Below are 22,454 nucleotides of genomic sequence, written 5' to 3'. Positions count from 1 at the left end.
GGGTTTTTAGGTTGTAGGTTCGATACCACCAAAACCTTATAATTTATATTTTTTTTCCTTATCGTTTGTTAAAATATTCAAAACTGAATATAGTTAGAAATTGTACTTTTGTAAACTTGTATTATAAACATTATCAAGTATATTTAGTTGGAAAAAAATAAACTTGAAATTGTATTTTACGACTAAACCAAATGGGCATTTGCGCTATCTTGTTCCTCAATCTTCTTGGAATTAAAACATTTTCCTCTGAACAAGGGATTTCAAAACAATATATTTACATTAAACGAATATGATTCCCTCTATTTCTTACGGAAACTTTAAGTTATTTTATAGCTCTATAGAAATATCACGGACTGCACGAAATAATCTTGATGATGTCAGACTTAATTAAATTCCCACAGGAAACAATATGACTGTTTCTATTAGCAAACGTACCGATGTACATTAACAATTATTGGGTGAATTTTACCTACTTTTTAAAATCAATTTATTTAGGAAAGATGTAAATGTAAACAATGAAAAGCTTTCTTTGGTGATTCAATCAGGGTTATGAAGGTAGCGATCATTGTAGAAAAATTACATAACCCGTTAACGTTGATGATTCTATTTCTTACGGAAATTGAATGTACATTCATAGCTCTGTAGAAACTGACAGGACTGAAATTACACGCCCCGTTTATCGATTGTGTGTAACCTTCATCAACCTTTGAAAAAATCATGCATCATGACGATGTCAGACTCCAATTCCCATTAACAAAAACAAATTTCTTACGGAAATTTATAATGGGAAACTTTTACACTCATTAATTGTTACAGTTGTTAAAAACCTTTTTCACGTTAGGGAATAATTTTAACCGCGTTTTTTGTAAAACATTTTTTACATTATCCAACAACCTTTGGACCGAATCTGCACGATATATAATATACATGTTTCATGAATATACACGATCTATGTATTGAGGCATATTCATAGTTTCATTTAAAATGCACACAATCACACAATGCACAGAAAATTTAAGCAGAGTTCCTGTTAAAATTCTCCAACGATGTCTGCTCCCTTCACCGAGATAATTATCAACGTGGAAATTCAGGAGGATTGCATTCAAACAAATTTCATTAAATTAGGAAAATCGGGGGGTTGCATATATAAAATATCATTATGAGCTATATCACATGCAATGTGCGGACAATAGAATGAACATGGTTTTCAAACGTAAGATGCGTGATACTGTAATTTTCAACGTTCCAAGACAGGACCTAAGATGTACAGGATTGTCCACAAATGACTGTTATTCTGATCAGTTTTTCGTGTTCATTTATTAATTGTATTGTATACATGTACATGTATGACTGCAGGTTTTATTCAATGCAATCATGTTGAAGTCTTGAATTTTGGCTTGAAGATTTCTCCCGACAATACACTGAATATTAGAAGCTCTATGTGCCGTTATAACTATTTTCCTTTCATACAAGATAACGCTCGGCAATAGAATTGTTTGCAAGTTCTCGTAATATATCGTAATTTCAAGTTGATATCGTTTAGCCTCTGAAAAATGAATCATTAGGCTAATATCGTCAAAATTTACACATAAGAGAATATGTTGCGTTTGTAATCGAACATATCATCTGAAAAAAGAGCAGATACATATACAGCTAATTTGGACTATAAAATGCATGTATAAGTCGTTTCACTTCAATGTTGATAAATACTTGTCAATACGCTTATAATACGCTTGTCAATGCTTATAATACATGTAGGTATGTGTATGTAATAGCACTATTTTCTACAGTCGCTGCACGTGTAGTGATGGTACTATATAATCGATAATCTGATTTTTACCAAATTGATTTGTATTCATATATCAACGTGTATAGCATGGTTGATGAGTTTGCAAATGCTTTAATTGCAATAGTATACGTAATTGTTACAGTATAATTTGTGACGATTATAGACACATGCATTCCCGTATCATTATATACGTGTCGTGCATTCATCTTTTACAGTACACACGTATCTAAAGTATATTCATGAAAACTTCATTGTAGTATTTTAAATTATTTTATATATTTACCCCCCTCTCTCTCTCTCTCTCTCTCTCTCTCTCTCTCTCTCTCTCTCTCTCTCTCTCTCAATAGCTGTATGCACTGATCAGTCTGAAAAATTTACTTGACTTCTAGGTAAATGACGTAACAGTCATTACTACGTCATATTTATGTGGATCTTGCCAAACTTGCACACTAAAATCGGTGCTTTTATCGGCAGTGAAAAACAGGGTTGGATCCTGAAATTTCAAAATTTTAATTGATTTTTTCATGCACAACGGTTTGTTTCTTTTCTTAATCCTAAACACATGTCATTACTATCAGAAAGGAAAATTGTAAGATAGTTAAAATGAAACCAATGATACAATAAATAAATATTTAGAGATTAAAAATCTAAATATAACGTACATAACACTGTGTACCATGCCTATAAGAAAGAACATAATTTCGGGAATTTTCCCATATGAATAAAATTAAATTTGGTCAGCCTCGATCTTGCTATTTACAGCACGGATGATTGATACATGCATTGGTAACCTAATTTCTTTTTTTTATTTTAAAGTATAACCTAACATTACATAGCAAGTTTTGGGGTGAAAAGTTCGGGAAATATCGAGTGCGTGACGTCAGAAATTGAAAAGTGACGATGATTTTCTGTAGTCTGCATCTGGAAGTAAATGGAAATGGCTGTGTGTACACATCGTGGCGTTTTGGCGAGATACTGGCTGTGTATCTGTTCACTGCTGTGGATATTAAGATTGCGGTCAACACCGATGTGAATTTCTGGTAACATAAAGTTCTGGTGACGATGTTCGCGGCTGTATTATATTATCGTATGGAAGTTTATAGGTGATTACGTGTGTACATTTTGCAGCTTGCGATATCGGTGGAAGTCTGACAACACAGTGGAATTTGTGTACTCTTTTGAATTTGCGTAATACTTCACAAACATCGTAATTTTGTTAGTCTAACTTTTTTTTTTTACAGATTAGGCCAAATTAGCTAAACTCGAATTTAACGCATGCGCAAAAGGGTTAGTCCATGCCAGGCATGGACTAACCCTTCTGCGCATGTCTCAACTAACACTAGCACTCGAGTAAGTAACCCCCCCCCCCCCTTTTTCATTAAACTCTACTGACACAATAAACAAACAATAAAGACACAAACAAACAATAATGAATAAACAAACAAAGAAGAAAACATATTATCATATAATGGATGAATTGAATTATAATATATGATGAAATCTTCAATGAAATAAATATGAGGAACACATAATATACTAAATAGAAATTAAATAATTTTGTATACTACAAATGATAATTTGAATTAGCATATATGATGAATTATATCGATAAAAATAATCCTCCAACACATATATTCATTATTGTACCAACTTCTACAGCACAAATCATCATTACTGCATAATTGATGTCTAACTACAGCAACTACAGCTAAAATCACAATTCAATAGAATTCCGAGTTAAATAATTATTCCGAGTTCAAATAATACCCTGTTTTCATTCATGTTTATAAAACAGCTATTGTTAATACATGTTTAAACAATTCACTTGATTCCCATTCGTATCTGATCTGCCAATTATGTGTTATAAATACATCAATTTATTATGGTTTCTCTCGCCTCAAGCGTAGAATTATTGTTTACATTTATCACCCGACATTCGGAAGCCATGTTTAAAATCCCCGGTTGTAAATCATGTGACCGGCCAAAATGGCCGCCTAATGCAAGTTGACTGTACAATTTCAGATCAAAATACGATGACCGCTGACCGTGTTAGACTGGTGACCGCTCTTTAGAGGGCAATTATATAGGATTTTTCATCGGGAGGAATTAAAATGACCGCATACGAAAGGTGACTGCTTAATAGGGGTGGCCGCTTCGGCAGTTTTGACTGTATATCAGTAATACTACTGCACATCACATAAAGACATCTTTTCTATTTCAATACATTCAGGTACAGTTTTAAACCAACTTGCTGTAAAACATACTTACATGTACAAAATATATTTAACCCTCAACATGACGTGTTTACAACCGAAAGGTTATTTTCTCATGACAATGCAAATAAAAAATTGCATGTTGAAGTAATATTTAAATAAGATCTGTACAAATGAAATAGAAAGACCTCGGATGAATTTAACTTTAAGTGTCTATCCATTCTGCTTTCAATTCTACCACCACAGATTCTATAATTATTTCTAACTCCTAAAACACTGTCAACTTTTATTTTATCCATGGTTGAGTGCCAGTTAAATATTAAAAAAAAATTCAAATGAATTTTCATGAAAACTTACACATTTATATTACCTAATGTTAAACAAACCTCTTTCTTAATGATTCTGTCTGCATCCTCTTGGTTTTCAAAAGTTATGAAACCATACCTACAACAGATTTTAAAATATGATTTTGAAAAAAAAATAATCCAAAAACAATCCATTGTGCCCACAAAATTTTGCCCTTTAACAAAAGATGACAAAGCAAGTTAAAGTTTAAAGTCATTGCAATTTTAGTAAAAAGTTACCAAATACAGTACAGGCAACGCGGATCCCGTATTGGCCTGCGTTACCGTCACGGTATTTTTATCGTTCCCGCGATACACCATCATGGTTTTTGATCGCTGTATGGATTGCAACCGTGATGACACCACGACAGTGTGAGTTTCCGTTATTCCTGCTGCTGCTTGTTGTTGTTACTTTACCTGTACTGTACATTACAGGCAATGCAAGTCGCGTAAATCCACGTCAAACATGCAACTTCAGATTTAAGCATAACAGCTGCATTGTAAATAAATTGTGGTCCATATTACTATAAAATTAATAAATTCTATTTATGAAATAGAATTTCATGAAATCGGAAACTACATTTGAATTTCAACATAATATGCTAATTACGCTGTTAAATTTTGTGATGTGTAAATAAGAACACATATCTTTGTATTTGATGTGCTTATTTCAGTTATTATTTCTATTAGTTGTTAATCCTGTTTTTATAACAATCTTAAAATTAAATATTTTCATTAGATGAACAATTTCATCTTCTCATTTTATAAGTTGACGAACATAGCGCCGTAAACTGTCAATACATGTGTATGTTTTAAATTGAGAAATGCACAAATGTCGGGAATCAACTAACAAATCTATTTTTCCATTCAATAATAAAATTATCATTCATATACATATAAAGTTGGTGCTGCGTTAAAACACATGGAATCATAACGTGTTATGTCAGTATGCGTTTCCTGTGTATACATATAAAGTTTAAGTCACAATCATTTTCTGTGTATACATGTAGTGATTATAAAACTCAGGGTAGAAAACGACATGCCCTTGAGGGTTTTCACACCTATTCACGACAAAAGAAAAAGTCTATATCGCGTACGGCTTCATCTAATCGCACAACACCTTACAGGAGAGAGAGAGAGAGAGAGAGAGAGAGAAAGAGAGAGAGAGAGAGAGGCGTTCAGGCGTAATATCCAATATCCTAATATCCAATACTAAATATTCATAAAATTAGTATTCATAAAAGAATATGGTACACTGTGATTGAATCCATCATGCAATTTCAGATTTGTGTCCACGTGCTGCCCCTGTCAATCAAATCAGCCCGCTAGCTCTACCACGTGTTCCCTCCATGATAGAGTTTCGTTCGATTACTTTTAATTTTAATAAAGAAAATAAGAAGTATGTCCAACAGTGAAGTTTTTTTTACAATGTTCGTGATGCATGATATACTGTGTTTGGAAAGTTTAATTCCTTGTGTTTTTCTCTATCTTTATATTCAATAAGATTACATGTACATGCACACATAAATTGATATCAATACATTTACTGAAATGTTTATATGTTTTTTTATCAGCATGAAATATCAACAGCAAAACTTTCAAAACATGTTCTTAATTTCTTTGAAATGTGTACGAAACTAAGAACGGTTTAACAACATTTCCTTCTCAAAAAAAATTATCGTTATTCTGTTAAAAGAGAGAGAGAGAGAGAGAGAGAGAGAGAGAGAGGCTCGGTTGCAAGCGAACGCTAACCTCCGTCACGGCTGGTAGCTGGTACACCATCACGACAACATGACAAGGGATACCCACAATATCTTTCGATTACATAATTTTATGCAAATCTGGGTATCTCTAAGGCTCCTTACTCTCTATTTGTTATAATTCAGTTCAGAGAGATACATGTTAATTTGATTTTCCGCATTATGATGGGGCGTATTCAAAGGTGGCAAAGAATTTGATGAGGAAGGAGAGGCTGGAAGACACTCGCCTGGTATCTTCCATCTCTCGCAGCTTGGCCCTCAAGTCCTGCTCACATCCAGCATGCAAGACCATAGCTCGATCGCATTCCTCAGGCCGGCCCTGCTGAATGTCACTGAATATTCAAGTCAGACTGAGTCTTGAAGAACACACGGCTTCGCACTTGAAGATTGTCGTCGCAAATGTAACGCATTAGAAAGTGGGAATCCTCGTGCAATGACAAACGACGAGCCATACTTAAACGCAACACAAATTCACAAAAAAAGTTCTTTACACGTACAAGACCTTGTAAGAAATGAACGGATGGTGCTAAAAATACCGAGTTGGTAATTTTATAAGAAGCCCTAAATTTTAATCACTTGCTCATCATTAGTTGACACTCATGGACTTCAACAACAAACAATACAAATGTAGGCGGACCAATTAATTGTTAAACAAGTGAAAAGCTGTCAATGTGACAGCAAACCGGGTTTTCTTTTATGTGAACTGTATCCATAATCCATGTCAACCCATATCCAGTGAAATGGAGTACCCTTATATGCAACATTTTGCCAAAAAATGACTAAGTTCAAAAGCTAGTATTTTTTTTCATAAATAATCATTAATCAAAATCCTAGCAATATGCACACCTCTGATATATGTACAATTGATCTGCAAAAGAACAACTTCTTATCTTGAGAACTGTAGGAGGAGTTATCCGTACAATGAGGGTACCCTATATGCAATATTTTGCCAAAAAATGACTAAGTTCAAAAACTGGTATTTTTTCGATAAATTATCAGAAATCAAAATCCTAGCAATATGCACACCTCTGATATATGTACAATTGATCTGCAAAAGAACAACTTCCTATCTTGAGAACTGTAGGAGGAGTTATCCGTACAATGAGGGTACCCTTTTGGCAGCCGCCCGCCCGCCATTTTCACCATTTTAATAACCGGATTTTCCCGTTGGAAAACCCGGTTAAAAACACAATCACACTGCGTACACATTTATAATTTTATTGGCAATTAAAATCATTTCATGATAATTTTTAATTTAACGACCTTCTTAAAATATGATAATGGATTCGAAAATATTCTATTTGCAATTGCTGCACAAGTATAAAATTAAATACTATAATAATTTATTTAATAACTATGAAATTAAAAAAAATAGTAAAAAAGACTCCAAGTATTTCGATTATAATCTCTGTCAAAATCTGGTTAAATATCAGTCTTCGAAATAACCTGGGAGTCCGATGCCCGGGGCCTGGTAAATTTTGGGCGGGCATGTAAAAATTGCCAAATTACATGCCCGGAGTGCATGTTTAAATTTTCTGTCAACGTAGAATATGTTTACTTGCCATTTCTTTCATCGTACCCAAATTATTTGCGTAACTTGCTTTGTGCAGTATACATTCTCGGTACGACTTGTCAAATAAGCATCAATCGTAATCATAGAAGTGTTTAGTTAAACCTATTGTTTATATGTTTGCTAAATTACGAGACGTACATCGATGCCACGTGTAGTCATGATTGGGCTGTCATGATACCATTTTTGAAATAAGCTAAACCGGTCAAACGACCAGCAAGTGAATGTGAAGTGAATCATGAACAAAAACGTGCCAGAAAGTTTCAGCACCAATGGCAAAAAGACAGGCCATGGCTGGTGTATGACTCGGAAAACAATCTGATGTCTTGTGCATGGTGTAAAAAATTTGAAACATTGTCTCCAATACACTAAAATTGATATAAAACCTTTATTTATTTATTCATTTTGGTTGCACCATACATGTACCGGTAAATATAAGAATTTTGAGTTGGGCATGTAAAAATTGGAATGGGCTGGGTTAAAATGATGGGTCAACATGCCCGAAGGGCATGTGCTGAAAAAAATTTGTAGTGAAGACTGAAATATCGTCATTAAATATAAAGAAACATGCAATTTATTTGTCATTCGGGGAGATAACTCTCGCTTGTATACGATACTTTCTCATCGATAATTTTACCGTGGCGGGGACAGGTAGATGATAAGTTTACCGTGATGGTAACGCGGTATACCTGTCTCACCTGGCAGATCACCTCGATGTGGTTATACCGTGACGTGCGCGGGAAACACGGAATCCGCGTTGCCTGTACTGTATGTTACAAGTTTATTTAAGAATTATAAGGTTCAATCCATGGCTTAGTGCTGAAACGAATGTTCGAATATTTGTGAATGAATAGTAAATTTCTAATATTCGAATGTATATGTAGCATTCGAACATACGGTCATGTTTAACATCCATATTAAGCTGGGTTTGGGTACATTTTACTCTGAACGAAACAAAAGACATAGCCATTTGCAAACTCTGATTTACGACTGCCATACTTGTTTACATTGAAAGTAAAATCTGGGTTTACGCCATACGGAGACAAACATTCTGGATTAAAGAAATAATTTGCTAAAATCTTTGAACGAGTGTGAATTACAGAGTGTTAATATCAAAAGGAACATCGAAACTTTTTTTTTAAAGATACTTCGATATAATTTCTTCTTTAATTTAAAATATACAGGATATTTCCAGAATTAAGGTCTCATTATTGGTTTTTCTAATACTATAATCAAACATGGCGGAAATATTTGGACTGACTTACGAAGTTACGTATCGGTCTTATACAGGAGTCAGGACTGCAGTATATCATTAAAGAAGAACATGTAATAAATCTTTTGAAAGTAATATAAATTATCAAACATGCTTAATACCTTGTAGGATGACATCTACGAATATTCGAATACGATTCAAATAGCACTCATGAATATTCAAATATTGATTTACACTATGGTATCTGTTTCAGCACTACCATGGCTTTTAACTTATCCTAATTTTGGCATTCACCCACTTAATAGCTCCAAGCATTGCAAAAAATTAGCAAAAGATCATTCAATATTTTTGTGGAGATTTTTTCTTTTTTTCTTTTTTCACAGCTTATTTCAATAAGCTCATAAAAAATTAATTCCTTGATTCTCATGCCCGCATGCATCTGGTTTTACAATGCACATTACCACTTTTAATTTATTAATAAATTTAAAAAAATTCACCATATGCACTTGCATGTACGAGTTACAGATAATCTTTGGGGGGGGGGGGGGGGGGGGGGGGGGTATGGTGGTGTTGGTGTTGGGGGTGTTTTATTCCTTAACATCACAAGTTATATTAACTAATCACTCACCCTTTAGAGACCCCGGCTCGGTCTGCAATAATCTTGGAGTCTTTAACAGCTCCATAAGCAGCAAAAAACTGCTTTAGTTCTTGTTCAGATGTCTAAAATTCAACCATAAGAGATTCATTTGTGCATTAGTATTCATACAGAAAAGATAATTTGCTCAGTAATATAAAAAAAATTGCCAGTGAAAATACATATTAAGACAACATACAAAGAAAAAAAACCTACTATAGTACAATTTTTTGAGTTGGCAGGCAGCGTTTTGTAAACATGCAAGACTTACGTTAGCTGCAATTCCTCCAACAAATATGCGATTAGGGATGACTGTGCCATATTTCGGTGCATGAGTACTGCTTAGGGGTGTGGAGGAAGGGGTCGCAGATGGTGAGACATCGGCTGATGAAGACTTCAACAAAAAGCATGAAAACTCATTAAAGCTGTGATGCTCTATTAACAATTGCCATACTTTTTTCTAATCATAAAGTGACGGTTGAGTTTCGAAATAAAAGATGTCACTTCATGCTTTAAAGATCCCCCCATCCCCACTAACCAGTGTACGATCGTCAACTTCGCAGTTAACATGTACACGTTTTTTGGGAGACAATCGCTATTCGGAAAAACAGAATTTTTCCCCTAGGACCTTGACGATCAGCTCGGCAACCTTGATCGAGATGCCGGTCATCTCTCTATCTCTCTGAATCTTCAGGGTTCCTATAATTTCAGACATGCTGCCAGTCAACAAGACATTCTTTTACTGTCAAAAAAATGGTACCTAACTGAAACCCGATGCGTTGTAACGATAAGCTAATTTTAGACATGCCTTGCTATCTGTTCGAGGTTTCAGCGATTCTTAGATCTTCATCTACAGCAGCAACTTTACTCTTAATTTGATAGAAAAAACTTTCCTTGGTAATATAGATTTCTAATTACTCACCATGCTGTGTAGAGAATCGTCCTATATGATAAATAATATAAAATATATAAATACAACAGAGATCCTCCGAAGGATGATCTTTTGGCAACAGCCGAAACTTTTTGATGAGCCGGGGAACTGTCGGGTTAGTCTATAAGAAAGGGGTAACAACATGATTAATTTCGGGTGCTTAACAACCAGAAGAGTTTACCATAGCATATCATTATATGTATAAAAAGGGGTAATTGAAAGTCAAAATATTTTCATTGAGAAGTAATTCTAATGAGGAAAAATTAAACTAAAGCAACTTTTAAACATTTTTCTCCAGTCCGAGTAACCCCCTAAGGATGGATTCGCCCAAGAACTCTATTCCCGCCTGATGAGTGTTCATCACTGTGACGTTTCGTGTCTCTCCTGCGACAAATGGCTCCGTGCACGTGCCCTTCTTCGACTCTCTCTCTCTCTTTTTCTCTCTCTCTTTTTCTCTCTCTCTCTCTCATCATAATTATTGAACCACAGTAATAAATAGTAAACACTTACATAGTAGGTTGTAAGAAATATTAATTTTGATCGCTCTATCATTCATGGCACTCGGAACTTAGCTTGCTAACTTACAATATTCTACTACATACTCGTAGTTATAGAATATAGTACCGATCGAAATAGAAGCGCGCATCTTTAAAATCCCATGTTCGATAGATTACGTCAAGAAATCGCCACACACACAACCGTGATATATATTATATGTTCACAATTGCTCCTCTCGTGGACATCGCAGATTAATTTAATGCAGAAATTCTTTGCATGCTAGGCCCTATCACTTACAATACATGCATTGCTTCACGCCGATTGTGCATGTAACTTAAAATATCTACAAATCCAATAGAGTATGTTTAGATTTTATGACAAATAAAAACTGGCCACAAATCGACAAATTAAACTTTTATGCGCGGATCCAGAAAATTTTTCGGGGGGGGGGGGGGGGGGTCCGAGGGATAATTATGTTGAGAGGGGGAGGGGAGGCCTATTTTCATTTTATTCACTATGTGAATTAAATAAATTTGAATTTTCCAGGGAAGGGGGGTCCGGACCCCCCCCCCCCCCCCTCACCCGACCCCACTTTAGATCGGTGCATGCCTTTAATAGCGGACAACATGAGATTCTAAAGAGAAGAAATTTTCTTTACAATCTTGAATAATTAAACATGATCATCCCTATACATTTATTGTTTCATATGTCAGCCCCATGGGTTTGGAACTGCATGACGATTTCTAGGCTAAATAAATTCCTTTAAAAAAAATCGCACATCGGCCCTATAACACTAAATCAGATAATACAATGCTTTTTTTTATAAGACAGTGTGAAACCCTGTCTCTATTTAGGCACAACACAACACTATTGTTATCATTATGCCGACTGTTGTATTTTTTTTTATAAGACAGTGTGATTGATTCAAAGAAGAATGTAGCAGGCACGTAGCATCAGGAGGCCAGGGGGCTTTCCCCCTTTTTTTACGCAGCAAAGATTTTTCTTAAATTTACACACAAAAAATTGAATTAACATGGAGTTGCCCCCTACTTTTATGGGACCATGTAAAAAATTGAATCGAAAATAAGGAAATATAATCAGTGAAAATAAAGTTACAGGTATACACCCCCCCCCCCCCCCCAACCCGCATTTTTCAAAGTAACTTTCCTCTTTTTATTTTGCTCGTCAAGATTTTTGGATGAGTTTGCTACTTTCAAAAACAATGCTACGTGCCTGTGTAGTCACGTCAATTCTGCATGTGTATCCCTTATTGTACATGTAGTTAATAAAAACTTATTACAGGGCGTCATAACAGTTTTAATGTTTTTAAAATGAATCTACTTTTATGTTATAACGGTCTCAGAGTGCTTTTGTTTTAGGAACAAGGAATTATTCTTTTAGAATTATGAGGTGATCATAATGGCCGAGTCATGCATGATCAAATCCAAAAAAAACCTAAGGGGTGCGTGCATGGTATCTTATACTGTTGTACTCTTATGATTTTAACACTTTTCAAAAAAGTGAAGGGGGGGGGGGCAGTTCGTACAAAAAAGAAATTTCTACATATATAATTATTTTTTTATTTGTTTTTTTTGTTTTTTTTGAAAATTTGAAAAAGGGGAGGACAGACACCCTCCTCCGTGTCCCTGAAGTTGTAACATCCCTTTTGGGGGTGGGGGTGGGGGGTTAGGATGGAGGACTAGTCTTCTCCAATTCTTCTTTTTTTTAGGAAATCGAAATTTAAAATATTAACATACTGGAAAATAAATGATGAGCGAATACCTTAATTTTTAATATTTATTTTCATTTATTTATTTATTTATTTATTTTGGTGACATGGTTATAAATTATAGATAAGGAAGGGACCCCCCCCCCCCCCAACTTTCAAAGCATGCTAATATTTGTACATGACACCGATTTACAGAAACTTTAAGTTGTTCAAAGAACATTGTGGACATTGGTTAAAACAATAAAAATTTTCTTACCTATCTCACCGTGTAGAATCGTACGTGATTTTGTACAAATGTACAATGTGTGATTCTATTAGTATTGGGGATGAATTTCATTATATTTTAGAATGTATACACTTTGTAAACGATAGAAAAAAAAATTTGCCCAAGAGATATTATGAAAACCCAAATATTATAAAATTTAACGAGCTCATGAATACTTTTAATGTAGAAAAACTAAAAAACTTGTCAATATTTATTAAGAAAATTTTCAAAGTCTGTTCTTCCAGAAACCAACTTTAACAACCTATTGTATTGTGATTTTAACCTTTTTTCGTCATTATTACTCCTACTGTACATGTGATCCTTGACTGTGTTCGTGTACATTTGTATATACTGATTTTGAACCTCAAATACCATGCAGTACAGTTAAGGCGGTCAATAAAAATATGGGCAAATTTTTGTGATGAAAAAACGTATACTTTAGTTAAACTGGCATGTCCTTTTTAAAATCAATAACAGTCACTCAAATGCAATATATTTCTAAAATATATGTATAACAGTACAATATTTTATGTTCATAGTGGTCACATGATATGGCACTCGCATGGTACAAGCAGATGTATTTGTGGTTTTGAGGTCATTTAAAAAATTCAATATTGCAAGGGCATAATCATGTCAAAATTCACAACTGAATTATGAGATAACTTGATGTTATATCGTAGATTTTGAAAAACAGTGCGAACTTTTTAAGATAAGAATATTTGTTAGTAGAAACCGTAATTTATAATGCATATGTTGAATAATTTTGAAGGTCACAGGGTTAATTTCATTAAAAAATAATTAATTTGTAAGATTTTACAAGGATTGTAGAAGTTTTTAAGTTACATAGCATATTTCAAATTCACATGTAAAAGTTTGTCGGGATCAGGTAAGTGTATGCCCTTGCAATTAAGTGATTTATTTAGGTTCTCAGATTTTAGATATACGATATTTTATACGAAACCGAGGTGGCTTCTTTATACGATGCATACTTTTAACAAAATGAAAATAAGACTATATAGGTATCATTCTACTAATAATAATTTTAAACAAAATATTCATTTATACTTTTCCGTTAATGTATGACATTTATTTTACTTCGCTATAAAACTGCGCGATAGCCTTCAATGATTTAATTAATGCGTCATTTTGAAGCATATGACGTCATATTTTGTAGTACAGCGAGAACGACATCTCGCTTATTTTTCAGTGTGTACGATATAACGGACATCAAAATTGTAAGTAATAGCATTTGTTGTTTTCAATTAAAAGATTAGTATAAGTTAATTTTACTAATAAATAGATTAATAAGTACTTTCGAGGTTTGTAATATACTATGATGTCATAATGCATATTTCCCGTACTTTTTGTCTGAACGGAGTTTATTGACAGCCTTAACTGTGCTGCGCTAGCTAGGTCTTGAGTGAATAAAGAATTGACCAAAAGTATTGCACGGAAGTCAGTGATTATCGAGACAGGTGAGCTTGTTTTCTCTTATAGATACAGATTTTCTATTCACACAGAATGATTTTGGACGAAAAAACTTGGAAGTTCTGCAGTAGATTTTTATTGAAATACCCTGAAAATACCTGGCGCCTACCCCATCTGCATATTGCAGAAGTGTTTGAGATATTTCAAAGATATATCTCAACTCCCATGTTACTAGAGGTAGTTTCTTGATAACCACTGCCTTCCTGCTACACCGATCACGGCCCCCTTATGTGCGATTCTACACGGTGTATCTTAAGGTGGAATAACACACCTGGGAAAAGTAACTTAACAGTAAATAATTTGATTATGAAAGATATATAACGATGAATTAACTGTTCATACATGTATGTCAATTAAGCGAAAATTTGCAGATTGGGGATAAAAAATGAATATCTAAAAAATTCAATTCAGTAAGTACATGTAACAACAAAAGCCTCTGCGGAATTCGAACTCGGGATGTACGGATCACAAGCCTGACACTTTCTCCACTCGGCTATGCAGTATGTTACAGTTTTCGTCGATAAAATCCTTTTAGATCTAATAAAACGAAATGTCGGTTTGATCAGAGGTCAGCCATTTTGTGACGATGTGTAATTCCACCTTAACATTTGATTTTGTGGATCATTCTGCTATATACATGTACATAGGCTCAACAGAACTTGATGAATGAACGAGTTAATCAAAGGGACAATCATTTCATAGGATTTGACGCTCACAGTGGCATATTCACATGCACTGTAAAGTGAAATATCTTATTGGGTCACGAGCGATACCATCAACATATAACGCTATATACGCTACATATTGTTTATTTTAGGAATAAGGAATCATTTTTCGAGTATTAAGAGGTGATCAAATACGGAGTAATCAAAATCCAATAAAGCCCGAATTGAGGGTTTTATGATACATGTCAGTAGTTTGATCAATATCGACCGGATTTGATCAACTCATAATATTCAAATAATGATCCCTTATTTATACTTATATTGATATTTCATATAATTTGCAGCAATTATACGTACGATTAAAAATTAAAATAGTCATTGATGAACTGTGTATTGGTCAATACATTACAAAAGCGATTCATAGTGTTATCTCAGACAAAGACACTGGAAAATGTAAATATTTAAAAGTAATGAGAAATTTTATTTTATACAATTAATCTAATATCGTCAAGTCTTGATCTTCTTCAGCATCGTCACGCGTGCGCAATACACCTATCCGGTCAGTTTCTGTTGTAATGGGGCCAGGTTTGAATGTAATCGTACAGTGTTTGCCCCGGACACTCCGTGTTTCCTACGTCCCGGTGCCCCTTTAGTATGTAGTTCCCGATTATCTTTCCGTTGTCCACCCCGCATTTGATGAGCGCTTGGGCAGCATGGATGGCGTTAGGATTCGGAAGTCTGTCCCGAAAGTCCCCGATGAAAGAGATACCTGGGAGAAAAAAATCCAACTAATCTACTATCGCAACTTCTCGGGTTGTTTGAATTAAGTTGCGATTGAAATAAGTGTATTTTGTAACATCGTTAAACTTCACGTCTGGTATATATATATATACATGACATGTATAATTATATGATATATCAATGGTTTTTTTAAACCATGTTAAATAAAGTTGAATTTGCGTTGTGTCATATTTCTACATCCTACCCCGGCGAGTTACATGGGATATTTACCCAGCCCCACACTGTTGTATCCGTACGTGTGAGCGCCCACCTGGTCCCAGCCACGCCCCTCGTACACGTTACCGTCCTCGCCCACCATGAAGCTGTAGCCGACGTCCCACCACCCTACAACACAATGTTAATTATATATACGCACATGTATGAGGCAACGCTTTACTAAATTGAAATACATTCCTATACATGGGTAATTAAATCACGGTTTGAAATAGACCTTGGATCTCAAAGATTTTTATACATGTATGTAATTAAAGCATGACATGAACTTGACAAAGATTATGTGGATTTTTTTTTAACGAATTAATGCTAGTATAGTTAATGGGCCAAAATATATGATATTTAAAAGTTAAAGGCAGGTCGATCAAATTCGTAAGTCATAAACAGACAGACACCATATTTTATGCATTTGATCTCATGTGTCAGTGAAAACACAACCTAAATGTAGTAAACATTGTCAAAATTAAGAATAAAACATGTTTTAATTATACCTCGACCGGCAGGGGGCGCTGACATGTGGAATGTTTGGTAAGAGCGTACACGCGTTGAACATTCCTGCTGCGTAGAGCATGGGCTCGTGGCTCCGTGATGAATGAACACGTATTTTGGCGTCTCTGTTAAGAGCGTCATGGCGTGAGATGGCGGCATGGCGCCCCACTCATCACGCGTGATGATTGTAGGACATCCGGGTAACTTGGGAGATGGCCTGACGGCTGTTGGGTCAAGGGAACCGGGAGTGGTCGTTGGAACTGTACCTGTGTTACCAAGGGAACAAACAAATGAAATTTTATCAATATCCATCAATTATGATTCTCAAAACAATCCCTTTGACCCCCCCCCCCCCCCCGCCAAATTTAACTAACCCAGGCCCGTCACTGTGACCCTATCATAGAATTGCACTCACATCTGGGCCAAAGCCGATTAGCAATCACGCATCAAAATTCTAAATAAATATACATAATTTACTCTTTTCTTACAAACGACACGCACAATCATACTACAACGCTGAACATTATCACAGCATCATACATTTGCACTTTGTAATGCAGGTCGCCCATTATAGTTGACAAATCACACAATTTAACCTCGCACAGATATTGAATTGTAAGTAAAGTTAGAAAAAAAGTTGATACAGGGTGTACATTTACACACTCAGGTAGATGGAAATTAACGACTTGGCTCGTGAGTAAGGGGAGAGCTTGTTTTGGGGTGTTTTTTTTTTGGGGGGGGGGTGTAGTTCATAGTTGGGCTCACTGTCCAGCACCCGATGGAAATGAGAACAAATGAGAACCAGTTTTAATCTGATTCAATCGCAAATTCTCGTGTTTGCCGGAAGAGCTCACATCCGGTAAATGATTGATTGATGCCCATAGGGAGGTGCTTAATTAACGTTTAAAAATGATGATACGATCATTATTTAGTAAAAAAGTTTCCATAGCAAAATATAAGAAGTAAACTAAAACCAAGGCATATAGAAGAAAATAAGACATAAGGCTCACCGTCTAATTTGGTTTTAACATTCATTACCCTTTGTAACCAAAAAACAAATCATACACTGAAACCGGCGACAGGCATCCGTATTTTCTACTTTCGTTTTGAATACACTCATCCTGTTTCCCTACATTTGCGGGGCATGAGTAAGCACAGACCCCTTACGAAAAAAATATATAACGTCAGGTGCCTGTGTATTATTAGGTGTAGGGTCTACGGTATATTTTTATTATGAGAAAAATATATACTGGGTAATGTCAGGTGCCTGTGTAAGTAGGGCAGGGAAACAGAGGTATTAAAAACAAAAGTAGAAAATACGGATGCCCGTAATTCCAACACTGTCGAGATTTTTAACTGGGTACAGTAGGCCACAAATACTCGTGTTTATAGTATAGGGGTGGTCAACAACAAAAAAATTAATAACAACAACAAATGACAAACGATGATTAAAATAACAAGCCTTACTGTCACAATCCCTTGTTTCAACTGATGAATGCGCAATCCAGGCGCTCTGAAAATGATGAAACATATTATAATGTTTATTATATTGTTGATAATTAGAAAATTCGATTATTAAACGCGGGCCTTGATGGTGGTGCTAATTTTTGAGTTGACGAGAACGATTATCCCCCCCCCCCCCACACACACACTCTCCCAAATCAAATTTTGTATTATTACATTAATAGATAAATTAGTCGAGATCCCTATAGACTGATTAAACTTATCACACCATTTCATTAACATAAACACAGTAATCTTCTTCATATGCAGTTGATAAATGTCTTGCATGCGCAGGTCAAAAAAAAAAAACCCGGGGGGGGGGGGGGTTCGAGGCATTTTGTTGGTAATATTACAATGTAAATTTAAGAATTTAATTTTCCAGTGGGGTCCAGACCACCCACCGGTTCCCCTCTAAATCCCCGCATGTCTGATAATAAAATATTTCACTACTCCCTCGATTGCAAGAATGAAGTAACAAGACCTTTGACTTTGTGTAATTAGCCTCAATTAGCAGGAATATGTTACTTTCATTGACGGTCATTAAGATTTTGGCAAATAGAAATCAAAAACATTTGGTCGACCAAATTACATATAACTTTTGAAACCACGTGTATTTTAAATTCACATCATCAATTTGCATTTTTGACTCTAGTCTTTTCCTAGTTAACGGTCATGACTGATTATTGTGATCGGCTTCGGCCGATCACAGTTGTGTCCATATAAGGCATCCGACAAATTAAACTATTTGCGCACGCATTGCGCCTTGCACTATTTTATTTACTATGCAATGACAACCTTATTTAAATTTATAAATATACATAGATTACTATGAACGTTACTCTTATCATTTTACCCCGAAAATAAAACATTTATAGGGTTACATTCATAAAGATTCAAATCACGTTTTTTTTCACATATGCCTAAGAATATTAGTCGGAAGTATGATTCGCCTACTAAGTGTAAAGTTCATTCATGCCTTGCCATTTCGGAAATCATTAAAACGGTGTTATATATATTTTACTGCATGTAGCGTATGTTATATATATTAACAGAGTTAACCAATGGTATTTCATGCCGATTATTCCTTTAAAAGGATTACTTGTTTATACATATATACATGTATTGAGGATCGTAATGAGACGTCAATTTGTAACGCCCTTGTAATGGTGTTACGGGGTTCATACGCTTGGACTTCAGGACCTCATTTGGGCATCGCGAAAATCTTCATAATATGCTATTACTCTTGAACCTCTTCGGACTTTGAACAATGTTGATTTGTTTTACTTTAATAAATGTTCTGACCAAGAGGATTCCGAATCTTAAAATCGCCAAAGAGCATTCGCAGTAAACCTGATCATGGTACTGGATGTGTTGCCAGGTAACGTTCGAGTGACCTAGAATCGGGAAACATTCTCCCTGCAAGGCTGTTCCTACGAATCCTGCGTCATTGTTTAAAATTTGATCTCTGGAAAGCACGCATGCGCAATCTTTGGCGTTTATTTTTTGACAAATAGTTAAAATAGCTGCAAATATTGTCCACTTCATTCTGAAATGTAAAAAAGAGTCATGCATCCTATTAGTATGTATTTTTGCACCCATTGAAATATTGCAAGTTAAAAACTATTTAAGGAAACATGGGACACCCCATATCGTGATGAATTTTCTATCGCAATAAACAACAAAATCAAGTACAAATGTAATATTTTTAAAAATTAGTTCTTTCCCCAAAATTGTTATCTAACAACGTTAGAGCGTTGACAACGAATCTCTAAGTCATATGTTGACATTTAAAACCCGTATTTAAACCTTTCCAAAAAATTTAAAACATATTTTTTGGGCAAATATTATAAAATTTGAAAATTCTTTACCAGTAAAAGTATTTTGTTTATCCACATTATTATCGACAGGAGTCTCATTCCAAAAAAACCAAAACAAACCAAAACAAAACAAAACAAAAACAAAAAAACCCCCAAAAACCCCAAAAATCAAAAAACAAAAACAAACTAGTACATCATTTTTAAAATGTCTATTTTATTTTACTGCACCTTTGATAGAAAGGAAGCATATAATTGTCATGCACCAGTCGGTCGGTCAGACCTTTACCACTCATTATCTGAACACTTTGCCAGACAAACAATTGATGCCCTCTTTATAAAGAAAATTGACCCTATCATGACCCCAATTGATCTTCAGTCTATGAGGTCAAAGTTCATGGTCAGACGATCCTTGGCATAGAAAGATTGTATAGTATAGTGTAGTGTAGCGTAGTGTAGTGTAGTTTAGTGTAGTGTAGTGTAACGTAGTGTAGTGTAGTGTATTGTAGTGTAGTGTAGCGAAGCATTATCCGTTTATTATCTGTTAATAAATTTAATAAAATAATTACATACTGTATACAGGGTTATTTTCGCCCCGTGTTATTTTCGCCCGACTTCACTTGAAAACGGCTTCACCCGCTCAGACATAGGTTTGGTCAAAGAGAGATAATTTAAGACCTGGTAATTTGCCGAGTCTTAAATTCGCCCGCTGACAACGAGGGCGAAAGGGGCGAAAATAAAACGAGGGCGAATATTTCCCTGTATACAGTATACTGTTAAAGATTATGATCAATTTATCTTGCACGATTGAAAATTCCTCTCGGTTGTATAAGATAAGTTTTTATCAGTCTACATGTTCAATGACCGAATTAACGCTTGTACAGGGCACTTTGTGTGGCAAAGACTGTCTGACATCTATGCTATAATAGATGACCCATTTACGTCTTCATACATGTACATGAAAGTCGTAAACATAGAACGTAGCTTTTCTACGTATAAACATGTATATATGTACACTCCTGAGGTTGATTAAATAATTGGAAAACAGGAATTTAAATGAAAAATCTATTTAATACTTATATTATTATTATATAGGTATAAATATTTAGATGGAAAATCTAAAGACCTTAAGAAGGCTGGACGGTCAACAAAATCACCATTAGATCTGCCTAAAACTTAGAGATATGATTTGTTTAGCTATCAACTGTTACTGTGGAATCTTTAAATTTCGTGGTGGCTCAATTTTCGTGGAATTCGTGGGTACCTCAAATACACAAATTAACATCATCCACGAATTAATAAATCAGAGTAATAAAAACATATTTCCTGTTGAAGGTATAAGTGAATGAAAAAAATTACGTCCCCACGAACCTGTAAAATTTAAGAAAATTGGCTCCCACGAAATTAAATGATTCCCAAGTATTTAATCAAGAACAAGTTCATATATTTTACCGTTTGAATTAGGGTATTTTCATATATTTTGAAATAGAACTCTACCATGGGCGGCGGAAAGAGGAAAAAAGGACGTTAATCCAAAACGAACAACTTAGTTTTAAAAAACATGCTTATATACGAAACAGACCTGCTTAAAACAAAACCAACAAACACTGATGCAAAACAAACGATCACCGATGCAAAGTAAAAACAACAGTAATGCACTGAAATAACGCTATATGACATGCAAGAAAGAAAGAGAAAATACTTACTTTTTTTATTTATAACGTGTCCTATATATTTATGTTCTTATCAGTAAGTTCCCACTTCTAACAAGTGGATATATACTAAGTACATTTTATATGGGGGCAAGTTCCAGCAAATAGTATCATCATAATCTTTCCCAAGAAACTATCAAATTAAAAAAGTACTGTACTCTGAACTGATTTGGTTGGTGGGTGTATTTAATTGCATGGGTGAGTGGGAGGTCGTTACTTACATTTAACAGTACTGCAAGGTAAGGTCCTTTGCTGTTAAATGACATCGATTGTCTTTCTGTCTTAGAACTATAAATATGCAATCTTTTCCCGATCTACAAGCAACGAAACATGAGAGTTTCATTAAATATATATGATGAACTTTTGGTCAAAATCATCAACAAATTATTATATCAGTGGGACAGTTCAAGGTCATCTATGATGGGAATTTCATTCAATTTTTAAAACTATGGTGAATTTCTGGTCAAAATCATTAAAGGTACATTTCAAGGTCATTTTTAAAGTTCAAGGTCATATTGAACGAGGTGGTTAACTTGTTCCCAGTTTACCGCAATACATAAACAAATTCTTGGAATGTGGGTGTCAAAACTTCTGTGAATATCGGAGAGAGGTTCTTAATATTCAATGTAATATATATTCGAAGAATAAACTATTAACATCATGGTCAAAGCAAATATTGTAGATATCCAATAGTTTTTATCAAGAAGCCTCAACTGTGTTTAAAGCAATATGAGCTGCATTTTTCATGTTGAATTTTTTTTTTTTTTTACTAAATTGTTCTTTTCTACTAAAATGACAAAACTATCATGGTTTTTAATTTTCT

At 34.7% G+C, this 22,454-nt stretch overlaps 2 protein-coding genes across 6 annotated transcripts in view; both read right to left on the bottom strand.

The window, feature by feature from the left end:
- LOC128162971 (protein boule-like) overlaps positions 1–10,586 on the bottom strand; it is a 36,317-nt gene extending 25,731 nt beyond the window's left edge. For all 5 annotated transcript variants that reach the window (XM_052826418.1, XM_052826421.1, XM_052826422.1 and 2 more), the window contains exons 1-4: positions 10,446–10,586; positions 9,795–9,917; positions 9,518–9,609; positions 4,389–4,446 (exon numbers count right to left, since the gene is read on the bottom strand). In XM_052826418.1, coding sequence (XP_052682378.1) covers positions 4,389–4,446; positions 9,518–9,609; positions 9,795–9,917; positions 10,446–10,448 — 276 coding nt within the window. In that variant the 5' untranslated portion in view covers positions 10,449–10,586. The remainder of the gene's footprint in view (positions 1–4,388; positions 4,447–9,517; positions 9,610–9,794; positions 9,918–10,445) is intronic.
- A 4,960-nt stretch (positions 10,587–15,546) lies between these two features.
- LOC128163184 (peptidoglycan recognition protein-like) lies at positions 15,547–21,699 on the bottom strand. Its single transcript, XM_052826712.1, has 6 exons — positions 21,626–21,699; positions 19,456–19,651; positions 18,070–18,115; positions 16,605–16,868; positions 16,111–16,224; positions 15,547–15,868 (listed from the first exon to the last, which is right to left on the bottom strand). Exons 2-6 carry the CDS (start codon positions 19,648–19,650, stop codon positions 15,660–15,662), a joined length of 828 nt encoding a protein of 275 aa, XP_052682672.1. The 5' UTR covers position 19,651; positions 21,626–21,699; the 3' UTR covers positions 15,547–15,659.
- Between the last annotated feature and the right edge of the window lie 755 nt (positions 21,700–22,454).

Source organism: Crassostrea angulata, chromosome 9, assembly GCF_025612915.1.
Source record: "Crassostrea angulata isolate pt1a10 chromosome 9, ASM2561291v2, whole genome shotgun sequence".
NCBI lineage: Eukaryota > Metazoa > Mollusca > Bivalvia > Ostreida > Ostreidae > Magallana > Magallana angulata.
The sequence above is the reverse complement of the archived record's forward strand: the minus strand, read 5'-3'. Positions and strand labels throughout refer to the sequence as shown.